At 34.1% G+C, this 18761-nt stretch overlaps 1 protein-coding gene across 12 annotated transcripts in view; it reads left to right on the top strand.

Moving 5' to 3' along the window:
- LOC138701361 (protein MIS12 homolog) overlaps positions 1-18536 on the top strand; it is a 29764-nt gene extending 11228 nt beyond the window's left edge. For 11 of the 12 annotated variants that reach the window (XR_011332523.1, XR_011332525.1, XR_011332522.1 and 8 more), the window contains 3 exons: positions 186-346; positions 9235-9372; positions 15811-18536. Coding sequence is in view for 6 of the 12 variants with exons in the window: in XM_069828176.1 (XP_069684277.1) it covers positions 186-346; positions 9235-9372; positions 15811-16029 (518 nt within the window). In the remaining 6 variants the exon portion in view is untranslated. The remainder of the gene's footprint in view (positions 1-185; positions 347-9234; positions 9373-15810) is intronic. The other variant, XM_069828178.1, reaches the window with a different exon arrangement.
- The last annotated feature ends 225 nt before the right edge of the window (positions 18537-18761 follow it).

The raw sequence follows: 18761 nt of genomic DNA, 5'->3' as shown, positions 1-18761 counted from the left end.
ATTCTTGAAAGATTACGTTTAATAACAAATTGAAAGCACAATAGAAAATATTATTTTATATTTCTCAGTTGTTTTATTACAACACCATCACCTCACTCTTCACGCTGTTACATTTGTAAGTTACGAGTGTAATAATCATGTGTGTTCAAACCTTTTACTGACGGTCTGTTTTCTTTCTTTTACAGTACAAAGCATTGTTATTGACAATATTCAGTGTAAAACAAAAGAACTGGAGGACAAACTAATACAGAATTTGCAGACCCAGCATAGTGCAATTAAGTCTGCAATAAGTGCTTTGGAGACAGAAAGTATTACTTGTGCAGAAGAAAGATTGAAGCAACTGCCTGTAAGTTGTTGTTTATTCATTCCTGATTACACACTTTTAACCAGTGGCGGTTCCTCGGGGGAGGGAAGGGAGGAACGTCCTCCTCACATTTTTTTTTCTTTTGAAAGTAAATACCAAATAAAGTATGTGCCTTGAAATTCGAGGAAGATTCGATAATTTTTAAGTTCTCAGCTATAAGAAAACCTTGGTTGATCGAGTTTTAAACGACGCGCACTCATGTGCTGCTAGAAAACTGTGAGAAAGATGCGAGATTGTTTGTGTAGAGGAAAGTCAATCCATTCCTCCTTTACTGCAGTTAACACACATAGACAACAGCGCACTAGCGGCCAGAGAAAGAAGCAGAGTTTTAAAGCAAGTAAATGAACGGATAGGGAGGAGATCCTCCTCTGAATCAGCGCATGGGCGGGAAATAGAAACCGACTAGTCATGCAGCAAGCTCGCTACCGCTGCCATCTAACGATGTTGCATTCAACCAGACTATAACACATCTAGGAGGAGACACAATAAAAACAGTTTTAACGCAAAGCTATGAAAGATACCATATAAACTTTTTTTTAAATTATAAATAAATATTATTCATTGCACTTTATATAGGCTACTATTCATGGTTTGAATCTTTCAAGGATATTTGGAAGTTAAAGTTGGGTTTATATAAAACAAAGAGGAAGTAATTTATTCTACGTTAGTATCGCAGGTCTTTTGGCCCCTGAAATTCACTTCCATTCATTGTCTACTAGACAGGGCAACAGCCACAAGACCTGACATTCTTCAAAAGCATGTGATACTGATCCTGTAAAATGTACATGTGGCAACACAGACCACGTGGTTGGGTGCAGTGTTCTCGCTTTCCTCAGATTATTTCCCATTCCCATTTCCGTAAAACGGTTCCGATTACGTGTTAGTCGCTATAGTCTCTTCCAACACGTGTGATGCTGTAGTGTGCGCGAGAAATGCTGCAAGGTTGTGAATTTCCTTGTAATTGTTAATTTGTGCAATTATTCAATAATGAATGGAAGTGAAAACATAATATATTTTGTAAAATTTAGGAAACTCAGTTTATAAGAACAGATTATTGCTATACAGAAGGGAAGACCAACCCCAACACTACCTGGTCTTAAATGTATGCATGTAGGCTAATTTGTAGCATGTTTTATTCAAGAAGGTATCATTTTGTGCTGTTAACCTATTTCCTCCTCTTAAGAAATACGCAGGAGCCGCCACTGCTTTTAACACTTGTGTATCACCCCAGATCACATATATAACAGATTGCTCATCCCTATGTTAAAATTGGTAGCACTTTGAAGAGAACAACCACCAGGATCGCCACCCGTCCGCCATAAACGAACACAAGATGGCAGTACAGTCGCTAATGCAATTCACATGGGAGTTATGACGTGACTCCTTATGTAACAACTAGATGACAGAATAGTAAACCTGACAAAAGTTATTAACGTCAAAGCCTATAAGGTCGAACAATCTGAGTAGATATGATCTAAGGTATCACTAATGATCTGTTAAATTTGTTAACTTAATAATACTATGTTAATATTGAATGTTATTTTACCTTAATGATTAGTTTCAGTGAAAATATACACCATCTTCAGATTGCTAGTGAGGTCTTGCGATTCTGGCTTATTCTTGCTGGTGTTTTGGTGGGGGCTTGTTGGTAGAGATGAGGTTAAGTCTGTGTTTGGTAGTGTTGTGTCGAAAAGAGTGTGCATTCTGAAATTCAGTTGAATATTGAGGATGTGTTGTGCATGTGTTTATAAATTTGATATTCTAGTGTGATCATTTTCTGGCTTTTCGGTTCAATGTTTAGAATTTCCATGTCTGTTTCTGTATTTTTGTAGTTGTGGTTGGAGTTAGTGATGTGTTCCGCGAGATGGAAATATTTTGTGATTTAATTATGGCTGTGATGTGTTCTTTGCATTGTGTTTGAAAAGATCTCCCACTTGTAGAAATTGTTACAACTACTGCATGTACAGTGTTTGCTTTGTTACGTAGCTGCAGGTGATTTATTTGCTTTGTTCTGTATAATCACAGGCAAACAACATTGAAACAATAAGAGTGTATAGAACAAACTCTGCATGATAATGGAACTACACATGCTAAAATGTGGTATTCTTTTTGTTGTTTTTTAATCTTTGACGGAAACATAATTATGACACTATTAGGACATATGAAATAAGAATTAGAATGAAAAAAAATGACCGTTTTTGCCTAGGCTGTAAATACGGAATTTTAACCTTTAGGAGCCGTGCATCCATTATAGTGGCCAGCTAGTACTCGTATTATGGTCAAGACGTGATATAATATGTTATAATTTGTATGTTTTAGATATAAAATACGTTGATATTCTTTAATTTTATATAACATTAAGGACACTGCACTTGATTAAAACAATAAAATTTTTTTTTTGTAATTTTTATTTTCTTCTTAAAATAGAAGCAAAATCATTTCAACTGAAACCCTGTCAGCTTTCATGCGTACCATTACACCGATTGCTTTACATGGGCCCTCCCCTTCCTTTACCACAGGCTCAATTGACTGCAGTGACCGGGATGTGAACTTGCGATCTTAGGCATGATATGCTGGCCGGACATATCTTGTGTGCCTTAAACTGCTCGGCTAACGAACCTAACACGAATTTACCCGATTATGCAGATATACGAACCCCTGGTTAAGAGTTAGGCATTTGCGTGCAATAGTGGCTTGTCTAAATTTCGCACCATCTACCCTTAAGTACTAAATACGATAACCTATCACTGATAAATTCGATCTTTTTTACTGCTGATTGATTTTATTCTTTTATGGATAAAGAATCTCGTTCCTAATTTGTGATTATTGTTTCCTTCTCCATAACACAACAAGTAATCTCCTATTTGTGTTCTGCCGTTCCCATGTAACCTAACCTAAATCACACTTGGGAGGAAATTAAACACAGAATAAATATGGGAAATGCCTGTTATTATTTGGTTGAGAAGCTTTTATCATCCAGTCTGTTGTCAAAAAATCTGAAAGTTAGAATTTATAAAACAGTTATATTACTGGTTGTTCTTTATGGTTGTGAAACTTGGACTCTCACTTTGAGAGAGGAACATAGTTAAGGGTATTTGAGAATAAGGTGCTTAGGAAAATATTTGGGGCTAAGAGGGATGAAGTTACAGGAGAATGGAGAAAGTTACACAACACAGAACTGCATGCATTGTATTCTTCACCTGACATAATTAGGAACATTATATCCAGACATTTGAGATGGGCAGGACATGTAGCACATATGGGCGAATCCAGATAATATTAAAATGGATTTGAGGGAGGTGGGATATGATGATAGAGACTGGATTAATCTTGCTCAGGATAGGGACTGATGGCGGGCTTATGTGAGGGCAGCAATGAACCTCCAGGTTCCTTAAAAGTCAGTAAGTAAGTAAGTAAGTGGCTTGTCTTCCGCTTCTAAGGGTTAAACATTCCATATGGAGTCAATATGGGATAAGTTTTTACAGTCTCAAGTACGGAATATCTCATACAGTGCGGGACACCTGGCAACCAAAAGGATGCCCGTATATTGTGTTATTAGTGGTGCAGTAATTTACTGTTTTTATATTGATTCTATTTGACTATAGGATATCTGTAGTGAGTGTATGAGAATTTATGTTGGCTAGATTGGAGAAGGGATGATGTCATAAGATTGACGTTATCAGTTACAGTGATTAGTTTTTGTGTTTGCCGGTGATGTATTGAGCGTTTTATAACTATGCTTGGTGTATTAGTTCATTTATATAGCTGTGGATTCTGGTAGTTATTGGTATGTATGTAATTTTTATTGTCATTGGTATTGATGTACATAGTTTAAATAATATACTGCTATATCAAGTGTATCGATATTAAGTCATTATGTTATTTCTTGCATTTGAAATTACTTTATTTATTTATTGTTTACTTAATTGGTTATGGATTCTGTTGCTGGTCCGAGTGGAGATAAGCATAGGAGTGAACATTGGATTTCTGATTCCAATTTCGAATCGTCTTACGATGAACATGAACATGCCTGGTATTTTTCTTGGTATTTTAGTTTTGTATATTGAGTGTGTATGTGTATCTTTTCATTGTTTCTTTTTATTTATATTTAATTTGGATTTTTAATTTGTACAAGGACTACGGTTATGAATTAGATGGATTAAATGAGAGGATAGCTAAGTAACTAAGTGATATGAGACTGAGGCATGTGACAAGGTTAGTGGGTTAGTTGAGGGGCTATCTCAGTGACATGAAGCTGAATACTTTGAATTCAATGATTTAAGTGTGTTTTCTCTCCCATGTATAGTGTGGGGATGCCGAAATTTCACCTGTGAGATTGTGTTGATGATATACTATTTTTCAGTAAGTGTGGATAGGTTCTATTCCAGAATGGAATATTGTGAAATTGTTTTGGTGTTATCCTATTTCCAATAAGGGCTATGTGTTCTGTTCCTGAATTGGATATCGTAAAATTGTGTGTAATTATTAGGGTTTTTAGATAGTTTCATTTATCGGTTTACATTGGCCATGTTCTGACGTCACTGCCACCATGTTGTGACGTCATCATTTGTTAAACTTTACGAAAATTAAAGTGATATCCTATAATAAAAGATTACCTTTACATCATATGGTTACTTGCACTTTGCATTAAACTTTACGAAAATTGAAGTGATATCCTATAAGCAATCAATCTTCTTAATGTATTCAGCTGTTTGCTGACAACATAAAGTCCACTATAGTCCACTGTAATCTATTCAGTTGTTATTTTATGTCCTATAATAAAAGAATACCTTTACATCATATGGTTACTTGCACTTTGCACACAGAATACAAGACATCAAGTAACATAAACGCACAGAAAATACAGTTTCATATATGTATGTAATTTTTATTGTTTTAATGTATATTTCACTTTTGGTAGTGTGGAAGAGAAGGCATCATGGCCTTAACTCTACCAGAATAAATAAATGAATATTAATTTTATGGCTACATTGGGGCAAGGTAGAGAACTGTTGTCACAGGTTTTATTGAACTTCTGGTGAGGAAATGAAGGAGGGTAGGACATGACAGGGTGGAACCAACAAAGTGGTATGCGCATGCTCCACATTGTAACCTCTTGTCAAGAAAAATAGAATGATTTTCTTCTCTGTGTACCAGTAATGTTAGCGTGGAAGATGGAGCAGCAACCACAGTGTAGCATTATGGTGAGGAGGAAAAATTAAATAAATGTTTGCTGTAATCTTTCGATAAAGTGTATGAGAGAGTGGCGAATTACTCTGGTTAAAGTATTAGGTCTATGAAGACGTTTTAATTAGAACCAAATTAACTTCACACTAATCCAGGTAAAAATAGGTATGTAATGTTTAGAAAGTACAGCTGTAACAGTTATGTTCAGTAATTTGTATACTGTGAGTGACAGAATGAGTTATTAATTCTTTAAAATGGACTGTTTCATCCCGGAATTAAGGTTCATGGTAAAGTTTAAATAGACGAGTTTGATCAGCGTGTCATTCAGGCTATAATAGAAGTCTGTCTGCTTAAGGAACTAGTCTAGGTAGCATAGTGACAACAAATGGATTAGTTCCAGAAGATGTTAAAATGCTAATTTAAAAGCACATGGGAGCCTTTATATAATAATTGTATACAATGTGGAAAACAAAGATTCGAATATTTAATAGGAATATTAAATCATTTTTGTTTTATGGATGTGAAATCTTGAAAATAACCAGATTATAAATATATTAGACATTAAAAAATTACTGCTTGAGAAGAATATTTGAGAAACCAGTTGAAAAATAAATTAAAATGAGAAAGTGGAGGTGGATAAGACATACTTTGAGGAAAGAAGATGAATCTATTGAGAAGCAGGCATTGGACTGCAATCCTTTTTCTTATTGAGACCATGTGTTGGCTCATCTCAATAGCAAAGTTTCTAATCAGTGGATTGGTCGTGTTATATTCTCTGATCACTAGAGACGAGTATTCCATGCAAATGCATGTTTTTATAGAAACATAGGGTCATAGGCAGAGAGAGAACAGTTTCCTTGGGGAGGGGCAAAGCAAAACCATAGAATCCCAATATAATGAGGTTATGGGGAAATCATTTACTTCCTCCCCCGTTATAGCTTGACCATGGTACAGTATTTCGGAATATGATCATCTAATAAAAGTATTTTTGTGGTGCATGTTTCTTACAGTATTACATCCATATCCATGATGTTTCGGACCGAGTTGTATAGGGCTTCAACTATAGGTTTACTACAAATTATAATAGGGCATAATCATAGCCAGAGTTATGGGAGGGTATGTGGGGGCATCCCCCCCCCCCCCCAAAATTTGTCTGAACTCTTTCTTTCTATTAACATTACAAAATATTGAATTTAATTCCCGATTTACCACGAAAATCGTCTGTAGCTGCATTTAGATTGGCAACAGGCCATGATTGTTTGGCCAAACACCTGCATAGAATTGAAATATATCAGTCTCCTAACTGCCCACTGTGCAACTCAAACCAAGAAATGGATTCGGAACACCTCAAAATCTGTGCTTCTGTGGCTGACCATGATAATATCTTCGAAAAATATTGGAGTGCAAGAGGTCAAATGACTTTATTGTCAAACGCCTGGCATTAGAAAACAACAACAGCAACAAAATATTGAATTCAAAAGACTTTTCTTGCTTTTGTTTATGAATAGGATATTATTTGTAAATCCTACCATCGCACCATCTTCCTGTTCACTAAAAAAATCTTTGGACTATGGTTGTTTTATGAAAACTACTGAAAATTTCCACTCCTTTAACATGGGACTGTGGTGTTTTTTTTTTTTTTTTTCTTCACGAACACTTTATTCAGTAGATGACCGCTGCAGAGTTCTAACACATCAGTACAGGCTGTTATAAAAGAAACATTACAGTGCTTCCATTCCTCAAACGAGGTAGAGAAATTCTTATACATTCAGAAATTTAAAATAAATATTATAGTCTAGACACATGATCTGAAGACATTAATTCGTCTATTTAAGCACTGAAACTTAATTATAAACAAAAACCAGGAAAGTCTTTTGCATTCAATATTTTCTGATGTTAATGGAAAAAAAAAAGAGTTGAGACAAGTTTGGGGGGGGGGCAGTGCTCCCCCATGCCCCCCATAACTCCGCCTGTGTATAGGACATAGCTCAAACTTAGTACTTATCCATTTCATTACTTTCTGGTTCCAAATATGTGTACTTTTTCCATGCATATTTCCATGTTTTGGCCTTTTTGGGGATAAAAACATGCACAATGCATATTTAAGCAATTTTTAACATAATCATGCATATAATATACATTATATTCTGTTTAAATGCATGTTTTAATGGTTTTGAGTGGAAACCTGAGTTTCACGATTTTTATGTCCCTTATTTTAGCTTCAGGAATCAGGATTGAAGGAAAAGAAAAAAACTGAATAACAGAAAAATGAAATAAAATGTTAAGATTTTCACAATAAGATGTTAAAAGACCTTTTCCTGGATGGAAGTTTACTTTTACAACACTTTACCGACGACCCTCTACAGACTGTGTCTCATAAATGGATTTATTACGTTGGATATTTTGAGAATAGTAGAGAGGAAATACAGAGGATTCAAGGAAACTGCTGACAAATAATTCAGGTCAAAGGCACCCTCTTTCTCTCTCCCTTTTCCATAATTAGTATCAATTTAGTACCTTCTAAAATTGGAATCATTCGCTAAACTTCTTTGCAGTGTGTGAATCTCGTAAGTGGTTAATGTGTTTGTTTATTTTGTTTGCATGTATTAATGTAGTTCTAATATGCCTCAATTTAAAGCTTCCAAAAGTGTACTCTTTGCACAGTGGAATAAAGGAAAGAATTTTATTAGCTCATATGAGGATGTCATATTCTGCGATTGTTGCAAAAAGAGGTAATCACTGCTATTCTGTTTCCGAATATTTTCTATGCCAGTTGTTCTTTGTAAAACATTATAAAATTTCTTTAAAGTACTGTAATTAATTAAATTATGTTGTCCGATTTTAAATTGTATCTAGGTAACCGTAAAGTCTATTATAATTTCAGATAAAATGTACTAACAAATTTCAAGTCGACCAGCATGTCGCACCTGCTTCACATATTGCAAGAATACAAAAACATATTGACTGACAAGCACAGGAACCTCACAGAAACCACTTTCGAAATGTTGTTAGTTGTTAACAGTGCAAAAAAAAAAAAAAAAAAAAAATTAGTGAAATAAGAAATTTGGAACAAAAATGAAAGTTCATATTTTAATGTATTTTTCGCTTGATTGTGCATGTTTCATAGTTTGATAGTGCATGAATGCATGCATATTTTGGGATTTTATAGTGCATGACATTCTCATCTCTACTGATCACCAAGATCTCCAGACCATAACTCTTTGGATTTTTGTTTATGGGGTTGGATGAAGAATGAAGTGTAAAGAAAGGAAGTTAATACACACGGTGATCTGCTTGCTTGCATAATGGATGCTGTTGCCAGCATCAAGGAATGTCATGACCCTCGACAAGCAACACGTTATCATCTTGTGCGAGTTAAAAAATGTATTGAGGTGGAACAATGAAATTTATGGGAATTTTGTAAAATTTTTGTCACTTGAACAAGAAATAACGTGAAATAAAACAAGGAAAAAAAACAGAAAAGTTTTTTTTTTTAAATTTTACATTCAAACATTCCTGTCTCGACAACCATTCAGTATAGACCACATACACATATTCACGTGAACTTTTTTGTTCAAATACTCTCTAAGAATATTGATCTTTCCTCCTGGGACAGTCTGTATAATGTGGAAATGGTTGAAGTATCTTTATTAAAATGTTTATGGTGTTTTGTTATATTTCAGTCTGTCATAGACGAATACTTTGCTATACCATGTAACGTTTTGCTACCAGAGGATGCACCGCAAAGAAAACAGTATTCTGAACAAGATGAGTGGTTGCTTGACTGTGAAATAAATAATCTTGAAACTAGGGCTAAAAGGGTATGTAACATTCATGAATTTGTTTCTAAAATAATTTTTATTCATCAGTCATTAATATTGGAGCAAAGTTAGATACTAAATATACATATTTTCTATATTAAATCTGAAGCAGTTCGACCTTTAGAAGCTTCAGCATTTCATTAATTTTAAGTACTAGTTTCACACAGTTACGACTAGGGACCAGATTTTTATGTAATATCAAGGTGTAAAATATGTACATATTTATGTAAGAAAAATAAGCTGAATATGTACCGAAATATGTAAAATCATGAAAATATTTGATATCAATATCTGCGCTGGTTTGTATTGTTAAGCCTAGATATTTGTAATCTGGTACAATTTTTAATTTTCTGTTCTTCATGACAATTTCTACTGTTTCTGGTGCTCTTCCGCCGTTTCTGAGTATCATCATTTCTGTCTTGTCCACATTTATATCAAATTTGTTTTATTTTACCATGATGTTTATTGTTTCTTCTAACTTTGTAAGGTCTTTAGACCCTACTACTATGTCGCCTGCTTATGCATATGAGATTATTCTCTTCTTGATTTTTACAATACAAAGTAGTTGTATGAGAAAGGTTGCCTTTTCTTCACTCATATTTACAGTGGGCGGTAAGGGGTGAGTGCCTCTTTTACTTCCTGGAACTAGATGTTATGTTTTGTCCCGAAATATATCCTTTCTCGGGTAGGTAAAAAGGCTTTTTAAATCTGTGTATTTCAAATTGTAAACTTCCCCAGCAGAAGTTTTCTTTTTCCTTTTAAAGAAATAAAAATGAATAAAACCCCTAAATGTGTAAATTTATGTAATACCAAGCCATAATATGTAATATGAGGTAAATATGTAAAAATATGTAGTATCAAATTTTAATATATTAATGGTAATTACAAGATTCACAAAGATTTGTTATTTATATACGGTTAGATTGAAAGGAATATAATATGTAATTACATAAAAATCTGGTCCATAGTTATGACTTCAGCTAGCATGATAAATTGCTATAACATATACCAGACCTCTTACTTGGCATGAAGACAGTAACTTCATGAATGTACTGAAATTTTTAGTTTGAACTGTTTTGAGTAGATCTCCGTTGGTCTGCAGCTGTTACATGGCTACTGCAGCCCATCAGAAATCTCTAATTGTTCTTTAGACTCCTGTGACTTCTCTACGTGAAATGTGTTTCTAATATTGTTTGTACTGTATTATTATTTTTCTGTGCTTTTTTGTATTGCAAATACAGTAATTGTTTTATATATTGTTTTTATAACCTTCATTTCTATGCTTATATTGTCGGACCATCGGATCTGTGCCCCCGTAAGATATGTGAACTAAACCCTAATTCCTTCTGAGCCTCGGTAATTCATTTCTCTCCCTGCATTCCTATCTCTCTCCCATTCTCTCCCCCACTACTCACAATTTTTACCCTTCTTGCGGGACAGTATATTTCCACTTGCAATCCAGTGTTGTCAACTCAACATAAATACTGTAGCAGTAGCACGGGTGGTGAAAAAAATATTATTAAGCAAGTAATAGCATTTTTCGATGAAGAGAAACAAATAGGTCAATATCTGTTTCCTATAAATCAGGAAACGAAAATAGCAGCTGCGATCACAGGTGAGGCTTATTTTATTTCAATGGATTACGTATTAAAATTACTTACTTAACTAATATTGATATAATACAACATTTTTATGTAATTTATATAGGCAGGTCAGAGTGCCTAATAAAGAAAATCAGGAGAGAGGGAGTCTGTGGATGATATGTAAAGTTAGAATCACCAGGGAAGAACTGACCAAGAGAACCTTTAATTCTTGTAGAAGATATGGACCGATGTATTTTAAGAAGAAAGTCACAAGAAAGAAAGAAGTTCTGACATTGAAGAAATTATTGAAGGTTGCGAGAGAAGCAGCAAATTTCTAAGATGGGAGAAAAACACTATGGATTAATAGAAGAGGAAGTAGCTAGATTTGTTATCAATTTGGATGAAGACAGCAGCAGCAATAGTAGTGACTCAGATGCAGATATGTAATTTCATGCATAATACAAGTCTTGGTCTTTTGTAAATGTGTAAATTATTTTCATACGCATAAATTAGAACGCCTGTACATTATCAGTATGTTATGTTATAGGCCTGTAGTATGAAAATATGTAAATAAGATCATAGCATGTAGTAACTTCGCCATAGCCAGTCCCTAACCTGGATGAGAAAGAAAGAGGGTACATGACTATGTGTTCTTCGATTTCTACAATTTTATTAGGACTTCAAGATCACGTTTCAAACCTAACAAAGTAAGATAATGAGGTGAAGGAAATTATTTATGACGAAAACATTTCTCTTTAAAAACGAAATAGATTCCCTTCACGTAATTTCCATTTAACCAACAAATATCCACTGTGATCATATAATTATCTCCAAATAATCGTAGAAGTCAATCAGTCTCATTAGATCTACTTAAATTAAATTATGAATAAGTAATAATTAACCTCACATTATTAATAAACAATATTCAAGAGACATGACACTGTTTGACGGAAGTTTGGCAACATCCCTATTCAGTAAGGTTCGTGGCCTGCTGTTTGGCGTGGTGGGAGGAAAGCTGTGTGGAATGGAGTGAGTAGAGACGTTAACTTTTCCAAGAACGACGACAATGCTGAAGGTGCACAGATCCGATGGTCCGACAATAATAAAAGCAAAATGCCTGAAAATTCCTGAAGCCAGCATAACACCTCGAACTACTGGAATACATCTATATGATGAATTGCGAAAGAGATCATTTGAGTTCTGGTGTGTTACCTCATAAGGGGAAAGGTATAGTCATCTACAAAGAATATCCAAGAGCCAATTCATGGGTCAGCACCAAAAAGAATTTGTCATCTTCGGAATACATTAATGCAATCAAGATGTTTTGCAACTTTACTCCAGTGCGCACAGTTCCTGACATAGCTTTCAGCATGGTCCATTGCCATCAACCTGGCTGCAGTGAGACAGAAACCCTCGGCCACGTGTTGGGCTTCTGTTGGAAAGGAGAGTTATTGCATAACAACATATATCATAGAGTCCGTGGAGCTGTCGCCTGTCTTCTTCGGAACAAGGGTTGGGAAGTTCATGAAGAGGTCCACTGCATTTCTGAAGACAACTCTCACAGAAGAGCAGATAAGGGGAAAGGTGTAGTCATCTACAAAGAATATCCAAGAGCCAATTCATGGGTCAGCACCAAAAAGAATTTGTCATCTTCGGAATACATTAATGCAATCAAGATGTCTTGCAACTTCACTCCAGTGCGCACAGTTCCTGGCATAGCTTTCAGCATGGTCCATTGCCATCAACCTGGCTGCAGTGAGACAGAAACCCTCGGCCACGTGTTGGGCTTCTGTCGGAAAGGAGAGTTATTGCATAACAACATATATCATAGAGTCCGTGGAGCTGTCGCCTGTCTTCTTCGGAACAAGGGTTGGGAAGTTCATGAAGAGGTCCACTGCATTTCTGAAGACAACTCTCACAGATGAGCAGATATAATAGCAATAAACATGCAACTACAAAAGGCTATTATCATATATTCAACTATACGCATAGAGAGAGATCCCAACCAAGTTCATCAGGTTAATCTTGAAAGGAGAACCATTTATGAGCCTTGTATTTCCTACCTTAGTGCCAAGTATAACATCCCTCTCTTCAGTTGGTCAGTGATAGGTTTACTTTTTGGTGCGTGGGATTCTTAACCAAAATTTAGATATAATTTTTTAAAAGAATTATCAATACCATCTTTTGAAATTAAAAAATCATCACCCAAATTCTTAAAGATTCCCTGCAGGTTATACAGTTTCATTTATACCATTCAGAAGGTCTTAATTAAGGATATCCATATACTAATTTTAACTAAAATCTTGTTTTTTTTTTTTATTTATTTGAAAATTTTTGTACATTGGTACTATCAATTGTGCTTAAATAATTAACATTTAAACAATATGAGACTTGTGGAGAGGGTGACGTCCATTAACGTTCCTCAAAGCATCAACAAATCAGTGTGTCTTTTCCTCTTGAGGCGACGACCAGGCTGTGCATGGGGCAGGTTCCGAGGAATCTGGTTGATTAAGCTGTTAGAAAGTGTTGACAATGTTGCATATAATCGTGTATAGGAAGAATGAAGTACAGTCTCTATTTTGGCTAGATCTAGATCTGAATGAAGTGTTTCATTTCTGATGTACCCTGGTGCTCCAGTGATTAACCTTAGTGCACGATTTTGGAATGTTTGAATACGCTTGATTTGACTTATAGAAGCCGATCCCCATAATGAACATCCATAGAGCCAAATAGGTTTGAGAAGCATTACATATATTAGCCTTTTGTTGGAAAGTGAAAGACAAGAGCTGGAAAGTATTGTTTTCAATCTATGAAGTCTGTACCTTAATCTCTGGAGGGTGTAAGTGAGATGTTTATGCCAGGTCAAGCGACTGTCTAGGATGAGTCCAAGATATCGTACTTCTTCATGTTGTGGTACTGGGGAACAGTTGAGGTATAATGGAAGTGCTTTTTCTTTTTTGAGGTATGTGAATGTTACTGTTGATGACTTATTTGTGTTCATGACTGTTCTCCATTTTTTGTTCCAATTTTCAATTTCTTGTAGAAAGTTTTGTAGATTGGTTGTGACTTGTTCACCAGTATCTCCTTTGCTAAGGACAACAATGTCATCAGCGAACTGAGCTACAGTTAGAGAATCTGATTTAGGTGTTGGTATATCATGAGTGTAAATTAAATAGAGAAAAGGGGCTAGAATACTCCCTTGGGGTACACCTGCAGAAATATATCTAATCTGAGACTGTACACCTTCATAAATTACTGAATAAGTTCGTCTTCTAAGAAATGATTTAATTAAACGGTAATATGTGTCAGGAAGATGATTTTTTAGTTTGAATAAGAGGCCATTATGCCACACTTTATCGAACGCCTTTTCTGTATCAAGGAAAAGGCCTAAACAGATTTGTTTCTTTTCATAGGTGTCAAGAATTATGTCAGTAATCCTATGTAATTGTTGCGGACAGGGATGTATTTTTCTGAATCCAAATTGAGTATTTGGTAACAATGATTCTAGATGCGTTAATAGTCTAGGTAATAAAAGACTCTCAAATATTTTTGAAAAGAGAGGCAGAAGACTTATAGGTCTGTAGTTAAATGGATCAGTACGAATTTTATTCGGTTTAGGAATCATCACAATATTAGCGTGCTTCCATGTTGAAGGAAAATATGATTTATCATTGCATAGTATATATGTGTTAACAGAACTATAGTTCTTCTAGGCAGTTGCAAGAGGAGAGGTTGTGTTATATAGTCATGCCCAGGGGCTTTTTTCACGGGTAATCTATTAATCGTGTTTCTGACTTCAGCTAGAGTGAATAGTTTACAAATTGGAGACAGTTGTAGAGGCTGGTTTAAAGTGTAAAATCTTGTATTTATAAATTTAATTTTAAGGCTATCTTTTAAGATCTTATATTATAATTGCTATTAACAGTGCCTAATAATTACAGTTTATTTTTACAACAATATTCGTCTTCAGTGCATTATATTATTATTATTAATTTCCGGGTCCTTGTGGTCATTCTTAATTAAGGCCGGATGATTTATTTTTCTTTAAATCTCTCTCTTATTATACTGTCCACATTTCTTACTCTGTATATTATATGTTTCATATGTACAGAATGTAAGTTACACAACGCAGAGCTGCACGCATTGTATTCTTCACCTGACATAATTAGGAACATAAAATCCAGACGTTTGAGATGGGCAGGACGGGCAAATCCAGAAATGCATATAGAGTGTTAGTTGGGAGACCGGAGGGAAAAAGACCTTTGGGGAGGCCGAGACGTAGGTGGGAAGATAATATTAAAATGGATTTGAGGGAGGTGGGATAATCTTGCTCAGGATAGGGACCAATGGCGGGCTTATGTGAGGGCAGCAATGAACCTCCGGGTTCCTTAAAAGCCAGTAAGTAAGTAAGTATGTACAGAATGTACCAAAAGTCCCATTCACCTGCCCGAATTGTAGACATCCCTGTGAAATGTTATTTGAACAGCATGTATACGATGAGAGGATGCTATAACTTGAACTAAGACATATGGCCACCATTTACTCCAGAGAATCAATGCACATCGTTATTTTCATGGCATAGTATTATTCACCTCCAGCTTCCTCCATAACATTACTGGCATGATGAAAGCATTGCAAAGAGCTTCTTTATACTACTGACGTTGCTATACATACAGTATTAATGCCTGTTTGGGTCAGACTACATTCAATATTAGTACTAATGTTCGCTGTATCTCCCAACTTAATTGATTTTTTTTAAATGTTCTTTACTATCTTATGATGTACAATAAATTAAACAAATTTTGTATTAGACCTATTGAATTGACAGTAATTGGAAAATGTATATTGCTTTCAGGCTTATTTAATGGAAGCATATTTAAGAAAAGAAATTGAAGTTCAAGAAAAGTTGAAAACATTGAAGTCAGAGCACGAAGAATTTGAGCAACTGTATCTTGAAAACGAAATAGACCAGGTGTCACATAAGTTACAGTGTGAGACTGAAGAAATTGTAAAAACTGTGAAAGCTACTAAAAATGCAAACTTTTTAAGTGGTACTTCGACCAAGAAGATATAAAAACACAAAATATATTTTTAAAATTATAACATAGAAGAGGTATCAGAGTATGTGATAATTTTATATATTTTTTTAAGGATTAAATTAAATTTAACTTTGAATATACTTGTGTGAAATGCTACAAAGTTAAACTGTATCTGTAGATGAATTTTGTGTAGTGACTTATTAATTCGTTATAATATTTTAATCTTGTTAGTATGCCTAAGTATAAAGAGAACTCTGACAACTACAAACAATTGAGTGTAATATTTTGACATGTTAAACATTTCTAGTACCGAAAATGATTCTTGACATCCTGTCTGTGCAAATGTTTTCCTTTGAAAATACTATTTATGCTTGATCTTTACGGGAAAGTTATGTGGCAAATATGCTGCTAATTTGATTGTGTTTACTTAAGGATAATGATAGCATTCCATAAAATTACATCAAATGTTGATTTCTTCAAAATCAGCGTAATTTTTTTCTTATTCTTGAATTGAGGAGCGTTTTTTCAAAAGTCCCTAAATGCCTAAAAGTAAAATTTTCAGGAAACAATTTTTTTAAATGATTAAAAAGTAGTTACCACAAACATTTTAATTTTTATATCATATTGTTTAATAAAGCAGTAATTGTATTATATAATTAATGTTTTAAAATTTAGATTATAAAATGGAAAAAAAAAAAAAAAGTGAAATTCACAGTTTTTCAAAAGTCACTAAACGCCAAGAGATGGAAACATAACACATATTTTGTCAACATTTAAACCTGATTTTTTTGTATCTTTTTTTTAGTTGATTTTTCTGATGTTTTATTTTTTGTTTATATGTGACTTTATCAAATTTTAAATGCATTTATATTGTATTGCGATTGTTAAATTTTACTTTCAACAAAGAACAAAATACAATAATATTACAGTTTTTTTGAGAAAACACAAAAACTCTATTCATTCATTAATGATAACATTGAATCATTAATATGGAAAAAGAATAAGTCCAAATTTGCCAATATAATCTGAAATGTATTATTTCCAGTCTGAAATACCCACACTTAAACAAAATTAAATTTGTGCACAAAATATTAGGAGCATTCAATAACATTTAACATGAATTCCCAGTAATGTCTTTATAGAAATCTTGTGCAGATTCCGATATTCTAAAATACTTCATCTTCTTCTCCTGGCTGACCATATTCTTCTTAGGCAAAGTAGCTGCATTCCTTATTTCCCGGCTACAGATTTTCTTTTACAATACTTCAACTTCAATGGAATCTCCAGTGTAGGTGTCCGCCACTGACAAGAATACTATCTTGTTTGATTTTCTGTATGTCATCACTCATTGAGCTGTAATTTTGAAGATATCTTAGGCTTCAAGACTTTTTTTTTGTATATTGGATTTTATATTCTTTACTTCCCAGACTTTATTCAGTATTTTGACAGTATCATGTTGAATTTCATAGTACTCTGCAGGAGACAGAATTTCTTCCTTTTTTCGGTGGATTTTTTCTATTCTACCAAAGACTCAGCTACTCTGCACTCTTTTTTCTCAAAAGCTTTTGGATTGATGGGTATACCCTGAAGACTATATGAACATACAATATGAGGGCTCTTGCTTTTCTTTGTAGTCTTTCTAGGTGTATTTACCTTTGATGTAGACTGCCTACCGCCTACACTTTCGACAACAGTTGTACAATTTTCAGAATCACTAGAAACAGATTCCATAGTATGATAGTTTACAATACTATGCTCTCACTACAATCATTTAGAAACGGAGATTGTCAGAATGATCTGACAATCAGCGATAATAAAATTAATCTCGCAGAGCAAGACAAAAGCTAATTGGTTGAGTTCAAAAGGAATCATATCGTGAGCCAAGATCTTTCTACATGCCTGGCACATAAATATTAATATTCTGTTTCATATTGTTGTTTTAATGTAATTTGGATCCAAATAAATTTAAATAGATTTAAATAAATTGTGTTATTTATCTTCTAGGCCTACATGTACATTGTTGTTCTAAATATAGATTGCTATCAAATTGTGGTCTGTTGCATAAAATAAAACATTTTTTTTTTATTAATCCAAGTATGAATTTTACAAAAGTATTCTGTCCTTTTTAATGTGGTTGGTGTTTATCGACTTCTGATTTAACTAATGAAGAGGCGAATATCGAGTTTTGCAAAAGATCACTGTTTTCAATGCCTTATAAAAACAGCATTTGTCGACTTTTGCTAAAACTGATTTTACAGGAATACGTGTAACATAAATGTTAACATAAAACCACCAAAAATTCAATTTTGAAAATTTTGGCTTTAGCGACTTTTGAAAAAACGCTCCTCAATTGTTTCTTGCAAAAGAATTTTTCTAGAAAGACAACGTAACACTATTTGGTGGAAATGTATCAGATGGTAACCATCTTGTCTCTACACCCAAATACAGTGCTGTTTAAGCTAGTGCGAGGCCTGTAATATAATATTACAAAGGGTCTCTAAATTTATAAAAATGCACATAGATATTAAAATATGTTATTTGATTCCTGGACATTCATTTTCCCGAATACAACATTTCCAAATCCAATTCCCGACTGACATTTTCCCGATTTCTTTGATTTCCATTTTCCCAAATACAAAATTCCCGAATCCACATTCCAGATTTCTTTGATTTCATTTTTCCCGATAATACAATAGTGTATATTACCACATTATATATATATATATATATATATATATATATATATATATATATATATAATTATGGT

The sequence above is a fragment of the Periplaneta americana genome, chromosome 6 (genome assembly GCF_040183065.1).
Source record: "Periplaneta americana isolate PAMFEO1 chromosome 6, P.americana_PAMFEO1_priV1, whole genome shotgun sequence".
NCBI lineage: Eukaryota > Metazoa > Arthropoda > Insecta > Blattodea > Blattidae > Periplaneta > Periplaneta americana.
This window is presented reverse-complemented; position numbering and strand designations above follow the sequence as displayed.